This window comes from Leucopleurus acutus (assembly GCF_964270905.1).
Source record: "Leucopleurus acutus genome assembly, chromosome: 9".
NCBI classification, from domain to species: Eukaryota; Metazoa; Chordata; class Mammalia; order Artiodactyla; family Delphinidae; genus Leucopleurus; species Leucopleurus acutus.
The window spans coordinates 27,670,456-27,683,112 of NC_139144.1; the positions used below are offsets into that span (position 1 = coordinate 27,670,456).

The following is a 12,657-nucleotide window of genomic DNA, read 5'->3' on the forward strand; positions in this document are numbered from 1 at the left end:
TCATTCTAATTGTAAAACTATGATGTGAAAGAAGACAAAACGAATGTCCCCAGGAATCTATCAATTCATTAGCTTAACATTTTAAGAAGAAAAGTTTTGATTCCCCCACTTCTTGGGTACAAGCTCCTGGGCAGCAAATTTGTGACCTCAGTTAGGACTCAGAATACTGACAATGGGAGGAAGGTCAGAGTTAGGGCAGCCAGAGCAAAAGCACTTCCACTAATCACAGATTTCATTGCCTGACTTGGGTACTACAGCTCTCTTACTTTCTTAGTTATTTGTGTGTGTTTTGTTTTATTCGTGTATTACTGATCCATTCTTCTCAGTACTGTTTTAGCACTGTGAACTTGTAACCAAAGGATCCAGTCTTGATGAGTCAACCAGGGCCACCTTTGGCTAGATATGGGCCTATCACATTTCACTAAGTATCTAGTTCAAGGCTAAGCCCATCAGAGATTAACACACTGAGCTCCTTGGACTCTAGTATGATTTTCCAGACATCAACCTAAACAATGAAAAAAGAGGAATGATACAATTTAAAAGCTAGTAGAAGATTAAAATTTTTCTAATTTAAGGGTAAAGTTTTCAAATTTTAGGAGTCCCTGTGAAAAGAAATATCTATATTACAAAAACCTTAGGTCAGAGAAAAGAGTACCTATATAAGAATACTGAGGAAAATATTTCACTGCTGATTGATACACTAAAATTTCAGTGTCAAGTTCAGAGATCTGAATTGTTGTACTAACTTTGCACTTCAACTGCAGAGGTTCCCAGCAAGATTTAATTAAAGAATCTTTCACTTTAAAAGTGAAACCCTCATTTGAACAATTATGTCAAAGATTTTTTTCTAAACCTTCATTATTATATTTTAAAACTTATGATATAAACTTATTTTAAGGGGGTCACTAAATATTCACTAAAAGACAATGTAAGTTAAAATGGTTAGATTGAAAACCAAAATTTTGGATTTGGATTAAATAATTTGGATTATTTAACAGATTCTAATTTGGAGGTGGAAACTAGAACCTTTTGAAATTACAAAAATTACAGAATACAAAGAATTACTGCACATTAATAAAATACAATATTGTACAGAATAAATACAAATTTTCATTAGGCCTTGCTATAAACTGAATGTTTGTGTCTTCCTCAAATTCATATGTTGAAATCCTAATCCCCATGTTATGGTATTAGGAGTTGGACCCTTTGGTAAATGTTTAGGTTGTAAGGGCAAAGCCTTCATAAATGGGATTAGTACCCTTATAAAAGAGACCCTGCAGAGCTTCCTTGCTCCTTCTACCATATGAGGACACAGGGCAAAGTGTGAACCATCTGTGAACCAGGAATCAGGCTCTCTCCAGACACCAAACCTACTGTCACCTTGATCTTGGACTTCTCAGCCTCCAGATCTATGTGAAATACATTTCTGTTGTTTAGAATCCACCCTGTCTTTGGTATCCTGTTATAGTAGCCTGAGCTGACTAAGTCAGGCCCTATCAAGATGTAAAGAATCTAAATAATATTATTATTTTTGTCTCATTTTAATAAGCATCTGTAACTTTGAAATATATAACTAAAACAACTTGACAATGTTACTTATTGTTGTGTTTTAATTCAGTGGAAATATTTATTTTGATTTTAACTACAAACTAGCAGTATTCACATAGTATTTTTCTTTATTTAAAAAGTACCCTCTGAAGTTAGTGCATCTGTATTTATCCCATTTCACATTCAGCTGCTAAAAGTAACCCCATAAACAAAAGCTACATGATTCTGGTGGTAATGTATAGAATAAATAATATAGGCAAAAAAAGATATATTAGTACAACAAGGTAACTACAGTTTTCATCAATTAGTAAGAGTTATTTTGCGACTTCATGCAGCTGTTTAATAAATATTATCTGATGGGGACCATGATGAATGATTTGTCCATAGACCATTTAACTGTGATATAAATGTCTGATCTTTGTTGCCTGCTTGAATACTTATGATTCGAACAAAAGGAATTATTCCTGAACCGCAATAAAACAGACTCCTTCAGCTGTCCCACTATATAAACATCAAAATTTGGTGCCAAAACAAAACAAATGTTTCATGCCAATTGATTGGGAAAGGGCTATTAAATGTTGGGAAAGCTATTCCTTTGGACTTAATACTTAAACATGAGACCTGAAAAAGGGAAGGCTCTGAAGAGTCTCCAGTGGCCTAGTGAAGAGTTAAAGAAACACAGAAACATCCCCAATATCAGCTGAAGATTATCAAGTTTAGCCAAAGCAACGTGTTTTTAAAATACTGCATCCCCGCTTCCACAAATGTTTTTGCAAGTATGTCTACCAAGCTCACACTGAAAATACCAGGAACTCTTCTGAGAGTTCCTCACAAAACATTTTGCCAGGGGTGTCAGTGGTGGTCACCCTTTGGAAGCAGATGCAAAGATATTTATATGATCCTCAGTGGCCTGTGAGTGAAGGAATGTTTTTCTTTCATGACTGACATGAAGTTTTCTATTTGGAAATGCTTTAAAGAAAACAACATTTGCTCTTGAAATTTTTCACTGTCCTGTTAGAACATGATCAAATATAATGGTTGCCTCTTGGAACACTAATTTCACTTTGCTGGTGTGGACCTGCTATGATCTGATTGCTCTACTATTTGGTAGAGAACTTTAAGGTTTGAATACATTTGTTGAGAGAATGAACATTAACTGTTATGTAATTGTTGGGAAGACCCTCTTGCCCCCCAACAGAAAGAGATCAACACAACAAGACAACATAGAATAAATCGAAACTTTTTCTCTGTGAAAGACTAGCCAAATCCTTGCGGAGAGGCCACAAGGCCCTGACAGAGGTCCGTGAATGGCAACTGGAGAATGTGAGTGCAAATGTATATTACAGAAAACCACACCTAGGGATCCATAAGCTTTACATGGACAATAAGTAAATCCTTATGTTTACTGTCCCCTTAACCCTCCAAAAAACCTGGATTTCTTAGTGGTGACAAGCTATTGCTATTCTTTTGCCTTTGGTTAAGAACAAGTTGCTTCTTAGGCCATTGGACAAATACCTGATTATTCTTGGAATAATTCAACCCAACCCACTTCCTATTCCCAGCTACTGAAGAGCAACTGAAATATAGGATTTACTTTATGATGGTCCCTGGATATTTAGAACAGTGTGTAAAGCTACTCTCCCATCAACAGACTTGTGCTCTTTGGGCCACAGAGGGCAGGATCAGGCTCAATGTAAATTTAAAGAGCTTCTTGTTTTAAAATTGACGTGGGAAAATAGTATAAAGACCTCCAAAGCACAAACCTCAAATTGCTTGCACGTTTTCTATCCATGTGGACCTGGGATTCCTGTCTGAAACTTTTCTCTGGACTTTATCCAAGACGTTTCTGGTATAAAATACTCAAAAGACAAGACTTTCATGAAAGGTCTTCAATCCTATACTCTTACTCCTTAGAAGATGACTTGGAAAAGACCTCCAATACAAGATCTTTCCCTTGAGAAAGGATATTGATAGCATTGTTTTTTCCTGACACAGAATACAATAAGAGGATTATATTTCTATGAATCTCTGTTCTGGCCTTGGATGAATTAATAAAATTTAGAGAAATAATCAGCTTTCTTTAAGAAAGAAAATAATTTGCTAAAATTATTTTCCCAACACACAAAGACACTGAAGTTTAAAATGTTACATATTCCTTTAAAATGATGCCAGCGTACACTAGTTACTAGGAGGAAGGATTCTTTTTATGTAGTACCAATGGCAACATATCTTCTTAAGCTACTGTAACAAAATAAGACTGGGTGACTTAAACAACAGTAATATATTTTCTCATAATTCTGGGAGCTGTAAAGTTCAAGATTAAGGTGGCAGCCAATGGTTCCTGGTGAGAGTTCTCTTCCTGGCTTGTAGATGTAGGTATAGACATACCTTTTTGCTATGTCCTCATATGGTATGGAGAGAGAGATCACTCTCATGCTCTACTTATAAGACCACAAATCCCATTGGATTAGGATCCCGCCATTATACTTCATTATCCTTTATTATCTACTAAAAGCCCTAGCTCCAAATGCATTCAGGGCTTAGAATTCAATATATGAATTGTGGGTGCTGGGGAGCACAATTCAGTCCACAATGATAATTTTGATAGAAATCTTAACTATCAAAGATCCGCCTCGGCCACACTTCTGCAGTGGAGAGTTGTTCAACAGGTAATAAAGTTTCAGTTATGCAAGATGAATAAGTTTTAGAGATCTGCTATGTATAGTAGATCTACTATACTATGTTGTACATAGTACCTATAGTTAGCAATACTGTGTTGTATACTAAACAGTTGTTAAGAGAGTTGTATTCTTACCACACACACACACAAAGGCAAGAGGGGGCAGGAGGAAATGTTTGCAGGTGATGGATATGGTTATAATCTTTGTGAAGATGGATTCATGGGTGTATGCATATGTTCAAACCTATCAAACTGTGTACATTACATATGTGATGTTTTAACATATCAATTATACCTCAGTAAAGCTCTTGAAAATATAAAAAGGCTGTGGACACTTACATATCTAGAAGTTTAAAAAATAAGAAGGAAAAGAAAGAGGAAGTGAAAAATAAGGTAAAATATGACAAGATTTGTTTATTTTGTTGAATGAAAAGACATCAAGACATCAAGCAATGAAGGAACAAAACTAGCTCATGGAAGCATGAAAACTGACAATGAGTTGAGGTGATGGGAAGAAGGTATGAAGCAAATCTTCCTGGTTGGCAATGTTTGGGAAAAGCCAAGTTTTCATATGAAAATCAAGAAGCATAGAAGAAATTCCAGGAGACACTAAAAGAAAATGAAAACTACCGCTGAGCAGGAAGGTAACCGTGGTTCATTCAACAAAGACTTATTGAACTCCTGTCACGTGCAAGGCAATGTGGTAACTCTGTGGAATACAAAAACGACCCGGTCCTTACTCTTTTGGAGCTTACAAATTTTGATAGAGACAGCTATTAACCAAATAACTTCAGAAATAAATGTAAAAACCAAATTCTGAGAAGTACATGGAAGGAGAGGTTTATGTTGCTATAAATATACAATAAGGAATTTGACTGAGTCAGGGGAAGTCAAATGAAGAAATGATAACTGACTTGAAATTTGAACAATGGGTAGCTGTCAACTAGGTGAGGAAGGAAGAGAAAATTTTTCAGGGGAGAGGAGATGGCAGGGGTGAAGGAACTATAATGAGAATATGGAAAATATGAGGTATAGGGAGAAAACTATTCTGGCTGGAACAGAGAGCATGGAGAGAAATGTATATGAGGCTAAAGATAGGGGTGGAGGAGTAAAGGATGGTTTTGTTTTGTCTGTGTCCTAAGATCAAAGAAAATGATTAAAGAGTTTTAAACTGTTGTGTATGTGTGTGGTATGCTAGGCATAGGGAATGATATATTCAGATTTTTTTTTAAATGTCATCCTGTTTGCAGTGTGGAGAAGGGATTGGAGGGGAAAGCTGGTGAACATGGATATAGCTCCACTCAGAAGGCCACCCAAATATTCAAGATGAAAATAATGCTGTCTTGGATAAAGGAGACAGTGATGAAGTGAAATGGAGATTTGATAGATACATAGAAAATAAAATTGACAGGACTTAATGATGGATCAAATGTGAGGAGTGAAGGAAAGAGCATGTTTAGGATTGTTCTAGGCTTTTGGAGTTTAAACTGTGTAAATGGTGGTACCAATCATGCAAAAGAGAGCTTAAAAAAAGCAGATTAGACCATCCTATAGGATAAATGAAGAAAATCAGAGAAAAAGATAATAAACGATAAAAGTCTCCAACCAGGCAAGTTGCTGGTGGTAAAAGGTGGGGAACAATTGGAACAGCCAACAGGTCTATCCTAGCAGGTGTACTTTAATGGGACATCAGCCTTACACGTATGACATGTAGCAAGAAAGTTGTTCTCAGAGGGATACCTGGGGTTCCAGAGATCTTTTCAGGGATCTAGGAGGTCAAAACTGTTTTCATAACAATGCTAAGATGTCACTTGTCCTTTTTACAGTGGAATTTCCAGTTGCACTTGATGTATGATATCCCAAAAGACTGAATGCAGAAGCAAATATGAGACACTCAGCTATCGACTTCTAATTAAGGTAACATTAAAGAAATTTACAAAAAATCTAAAGCAACGTCATTGTCCTCCCTATTTTTCTGAAAAAAATAGTTATTTTTCTTTTAAAATGTTATATTTATTAATGAGCTTATTATTTTTAATGAATTAAATGTTTTTAAATTTATGTTTTAATTTCCAATACAGTAGATATTGATTCATGTAACCCACGCAGACAATTTGGGGTTCTCAATAATGTGTAAAGATATCTTCAGTCCAACTGATTTAAATACTCAATGGGATATCTAAGGGACATCAACCACAAGATAAGGGACATTAACCACAAGTTAGCTTTTCAGTTGCCAAAGAGCTACTAAAGTTCACTTCAGAAAAGCACAATTAGTCCCAAGAAATATTATTTCTCTCTGAAAAGCAGTGAACTAATGTATAGAACAAACTCTTATTCAGAATATGAAGTTATTATTATAGGGGAAAACCATAAAAATATCAGTACTTCATTTAAGCACTGCATGGGACTTCCAATCTTGCTATATGTTTGCAGTGTCTTAAAATTTCATATTCTTGGAAGTCTGTTAAAAGTTACACAGCCAGAATATGTGTGGGCTGCTGCCATTTAGGTAGACATCACCTTCTGAAGAACATGGTGTGAAGGAGGACTGAGAAGGCCTGTCCCAGAATACCCTGCTACACATTTGTCAGGGGATGAGCAATGTTCATCCTTCACTTTCAGTGTTATACTAATTGTAAGATTGAAAGTTGGAAGCAAAGTGACAAGAATAAATTTGTAGTTCATTCAGCTTTTTAACAAATAAAAGGAATTGAGAGCAGTATTCAAAACCTTGGATCTGGTGTAAACAGCCCAGTGTCAAGGCAGTGTCAGCTTTTACTTTACTAGTTCATGCTAAAATTCTGAAATTTTAATTTTATCATAGATCTTGGTCTGTTTTGTTCACTTCTAGGAAAGTTCCCAGCAACTAGGAAAGCATGTGACGTATAAGAGCTATTCAACAAATATTTATTTAATGAATTCTATAGAAAAGGGGCAAAAACTCATTATGCTCTCTCTATGCTTCCTGGGGTTGCTACTATGTCCAAGGCTTCTGCTATCACATTCACTTATGACTCTGCATGACCTTCAGGGAAGACTGAACTTAGATGTACTTTGAGCACAGACATGAAGCACCTGCATCTCAATATAAGCAGAACCAAACTTACTATCTTTCTCCTCAAATTTATACCTCTCTTAAATATGTATCATCTACCCAATAACTTAGGGTAACCTTTTCCCTCTCATTTCCCACATTATCCAATTCATCATTATATATGGGACATTCTAACTCTTTAATATTGCTCACATCCTCCTCCACATTGTTTTGTCACTGCTTACTGCCTTAGTTCACATTCTCTTTCTTACTTGCCTGTTAAAATCAACTCTTATCAGATGCACCGGCCTCCATGCTAATTACCCAGAATACATAGTAATTCTTCTGGACCAGCAGTCTTCAAATGTTGTTGGTTTCTTTAATTTGTTTTTGTTTTTGCTCCTGTTACTAAAATAATTTTGAAAAAATATTTATATTCCCTCTCTTGTTTTTAAAGTTGACATCTACATTTTTTGTGCTAAGTTTAAATAGCTGCAAAAGATGTGGTTTCTAGCATGTTTTAACTATCGATAGTTTTAAATTGAAAATTTTTATATCACTCTTCTAAATGGATTTAATGGACTCTAAATACCACAGTGATTTGATACCTATACCTTTTTCTGGACAAAATGTACATTATCAAGTTCTTTTTCTCCTTGAATCATTTTTCCATTCCACTTTACCCACAGAATGTTATTTTAGTGTAATGTATTTTATTTTATGTTGGAGAATCTTTTATTCCTCACCTATCATACTTTCCTGAAAGATTTTTATATACTTAAATTTTAAAAAAATTTCTTGTGACCACAAAATTCTAAGAGATAAATGCACACTATACTAAACACACACACTGCCACAAACACACAAATATACATATATATGTATACATGTTATGGATAGAGTTATACAATTATTAGCAGAACGTAAATGATAAACAGCATTAATATATAGTATTTTCAAAGGTCTCTTTGTTTAGTGTCCCCAGGACAGTGCACCACATTAATATTCAGGAAGGATTAGCAGTTTGGCTTTTTTCAATAAAGTAGCAAAGGGCAGTTGTCAATGGGCAGGCAGGAAGTTGAACTTGACTGACTCCTTGGGAACACATGCATCTCAAGCAGAAGACTTTGGAAAAGAACTCATATAGAAAACTAGGAGCTGGAATTTCAGCCCTTTAACCTATCCATGCCCATAAACCCCTAGGACAGTCTTTGTGTTCCCCGGGGTTTCATAGATACCGATTTGGAAGCTACTGTTCTAGATGACAAATCAGATAAGACCACTCTCCCTGCTTAACTTTTCAGTGTTTCTCATGGCAACTGGATGGGCTACTCTTGGATCCGACTTCATCTGCCTCACATCAATCTTATTTTTCTTATCTTCTTCCATTTCTCTGTCTTTACCCCATCCTACCCATATCAACCTAATTACCATGTCTTGAATATTGCCGTTCTGCTTCACCCATCAAGTCTTTGCACACCTTTCTCACTGGCCTACCTAATCACATTTTGTAGAATTGAAATAAGGATTATTGACAGTAGATGGAAAGCACCTTTCTGTAGATGTTAAATAAATGGTAGCAATTATAACCTTCTTATACAGTTATTATATAATTTTAAAAAAGAGTTTTAAAATTCCCCTTCAGCTTTAGAGGAGACAAGTGACACAATCATAAACTCTATTCTTTTCTTCAAACATATTGAAAACTCAGAATGAATTCAAGCAATTGGGACTGAGAGAAAACCAGAAAGCTCACCAAAGAATCAAATGATACAAATAAAAAGTGACAATCAATATTCTCTTACAACTAGTGCATGTAAATATGTGTGTGGTATACAGAATTCTAATACACCCCTAAGATTCCTATCCACTGATGTACACTCTGTAATCCCCTCCCCTTGAGTGCAGGTAGAACTTGTGAATATAATGGGAGAGCCACTCCTGTAATTAGCTTATGTTGTACCACAAAAGTGAAGAGACTTTGTAGATGTAGTTAAAGTTCCCAGTCAGTTGACCTGAAATTAATTAAAGGAAGACTTCCTTGGGTGGGCCTGACCTAATCAGGTGAGCTCTTTAAAAGCAGGTGCAGAGCCTTCTGCATTGAATCACAGTGTGGAGGCAAAAACTGACCAGTTATTTTTCAATCATTTTCCCAAATAAAGATATACTATTTTCCCAGGAAAACAAAACACTGTTATTTTTACCTTTCACAACTCTGTGTTAAGGGGAAAGAAATTATATGGAAGTTCTAAAGGATATGATTTCTGAACAAGTCCTTTTGACATTCATCCCCAGTGCAGAATGTTGGGTAAAGTTGGCTTATAAAATTTTAATACCTTTGAAAAATATTCTTAATAAATAAATGGAAGAGGGTGCAGAGGTCAGAGGTTGAAAGTAACAGAAAGCTATCCTGTTGGCTTTGAAGAATTAAACTGCCATATTGTGGAGAGGGTCATGTGGTAGGAAACATCAGGCAGTATCCAGGAGTTGAGGATCTCAGCACTACAACCACAAGAAACTGAATTAGAATATTGGAATGGGACACCAAGTCTTAGATGAGACAATAGGTCTGGTGGGCACCAGGACTGTGGCCTTGTAAGATCCTAAGCAGAGGACACACCTGACTCATGCCTTGACTCCTGACCCACAGAAACCATGAGATAAGAAATATGTGTTATTTTAAGCTACCAAGTTTCTGAATTTGTTATGCAGCAATCGAAAATTAATACACAATTGAAACCATCACCAAATTCCTTAGTTTTGCATTGTAGCCTTTACTATATGTATAAGCCAAAATATCTGGAAGACATTCTCTCTTATGCTTTCCAAAATTCCTGAATGTCACTTTATTTCATTAATTTTAATAAAAATGTAGTCTCTCTATATAAATTAGAAACTAAAATCTGTCCTGTAATAAAACATTTTTAAAATATTCCCAAAGCTGAAAATATTTTTATCTTCACTACAATTGACCCTTTAACAGCATGGGTTTGAACTGCATGGGTCCCCTTATACGCTGTTTTTTTTCTATAGTAAATGCTATAGTACTACATGATCCCAAGGTTGGATGAACTCACGGATACAGAGGAACCCAGGAGGTTCAGCACCCCTTAATCATCATGTTGTATATACTATATACTGTATATAGGTTGTATATATTAATACTATATAGGTTGTATGTACTATATAGGTTGTATATACTATATACTGTATATAGGTTTGGGTCACAAATTCTGCCACCATTTTCTCAGAATTAGCATCCTATAAACATCACCCTCTGTTTAAAAAAGCCATCAGAATTGTTGCACGTTAGTTGTATAAATAGCTAAATGTGGACAGAAAAGAAAAAGAAATTTATCTAATAGTTAGAAGTGTCATATTCATTCTATTTTTTTCCTCTCCCAATGTCTTTTAAAAATAGCCAGTCTTATGCATGCCAGTTGAAAGGTGAACGTGCCAGTGAATATGCATGTGAGTGTGTGTGTGTGCGTGTGTGTGTGTCTGTTTATACTGGTCTTATTCCAGAGACAATTTTTGAGTGCCTAAAACACACACAAAAAGAAAAATGGAGGGGAAACTATGGGTTTATTGTACCTAGCTGGTCTAGAATTATGGACAGATTAACAAGATTTAAAAACTCATTGAGTTGAACTAACCAATCTATACAGAGAAACACTGTCACAAGAGTCATCCCTTATTTTAAAGAACCAAACAGATGGTTCAATTTCCTTGGAACACTGTGTTCACATTGAGAGCCTTCCAGATTCTGCAGTTATTTCACATATGCCAGACACATCTCCTTTCTGTGGGCTTTATTTGAGTCGTCCAAAACATTTCCTTTTATTAGCAGGTCTAAGTGGAGAGATATTTACCTTGGCAGTATCATAGTGTAGATAATACTGAATAAGTCTGTTCAAAGAAAGAGCCTCATCATGCCAATCTAGGGAAATATGCAAATCCCTATCCATAGCCTCATAATTGTACATTTATCATTCTGGGTGCTGGTACCTGATTGTATGTCTTTACATTTTTCTCTCTAGATATACATATCTTTATATTAGCCAGCCAATTTATAACATGATTCCACCTTACTAAATTTATGCAATTCTGATTTGAAAGCATTTTAGGATCCAGTTGAAAACATAAGACTGTACACACAGAAATAAAAGCATGTTTATGTCTAATTATTATCCAGGATTATTTCAGAGAAGAATAAAAGTGTGTGAGTTAACTGTGGAGGAGAGGACCAAGATTTAAAGGGATATCACAAAGCAAGTAAGAAAAGAAACTTTTATCATAAACTCAGGAAAGTTGGGTAAAGGCCAGTATGTAGAAGGATAGTAGGACTGCTAAAAAACAGGTTGAGGGCTTCCCTGGTGGCGCAGTGGTTGAGAGTCCACCTGCCGATGCAGGGGACACAGGTTCGTGCCCCGGTCCGGGGAGATCCCACATGCCGCGGAGCGGCTGGGCCCGTGAGCCATGGCCGCTGAGCCTGCGCGTCCGGAGCCTGTGCTCCGCAATGGGAGAGGCCACAGCAGTGAGAGGCCCGCGTACCTCAAAAAAAAAAAAACAGGTTGAAAGAGAATGCAGGCTGTGTATAAGGACAGCCAGAGAGGTGAGGATCAGCTACTAGAGATTAAAGATATCTGTGAGAAGCTTCTGTTAGACTTAGCTTTCTACATTGCAGCCTCTGTCATTCACCAGAAGATGTGCATAGTCAGTTGACAGCTCATGTTATGTCTGGGAGGATAGGTAGGGAAAGGATACAGGATTGGAAGGTAAGAATCCGAGGTCCTAGCTCTTATGGCCCTAATGACATTATGATACTGCACATAATCCCTGATCATTTTCCTCCCTCTGCAGATTTTTTTTCCCTTTTTCTTGGTAACATGAGAATGTTTGTCTTTACCATAAGTATAAATGTTTTGTGTGTACGTGTGCACTTGTGTGTGTATCTCTTTCAAAATAATGGCTCTCTGAAAATGCAAAAGATTGGGTAGGATTATGTAACACATTCTAAAAATGTTAAAACCTATACACGTTAAAGTATCAAGTAAAATAGTTGTTAACCTGTCTCTCTAATAATCGCCTGCTTAGATCCAGTCTGTGAGAGGAAAAGGAAGCAATAAATTTGACCCTAACTTACCGCACATTTTAATTGCACAGTACTCCCAGGGGGTGTCAAGGTCAAGAGTATAACACCATGGCCTCGGCTTGCCATCAGGATTGCGGCAATAATTATCATCAAAGCCCTTGTCGGGATATCTGCAAACCACACCAAGAAAAGTGTCATGTAAATCTGCCTGGAACACCACCCAGCTCTCAGCTCACAAAATAACATTTGACTTAGCTCGGATACTGTTAGCTGAGGAAAGCAGAGATTTTCTATGTT

General features: G+C 36.3%; 1 protein-coding gene across 3 annotated transcripts in view; it reads right to left on the reverse strand.

The window, feature by feature from the left end:
- The window catches only part of HGF (hepatocyte growth factor), an 82,902-nt gene that overhangs the window by 35,853 nt on the left and 34,392 nt on the right, over positions 1–12,657 (reverse strand). For all 3 annotated transcript variants that reach the window (XM_082846529.1, XM_082846528.1, XM_082846530.1), the window contains one exon: positions 12,412–12,530. In XM_082846529.1, coding sequence (XP_082702655.1) covers positions 12,412–12,530 — 119 coding nt within the window. The remainder of the gene's footprint in view (positions 1–12,411; positions 12,531–12,657) is intronic.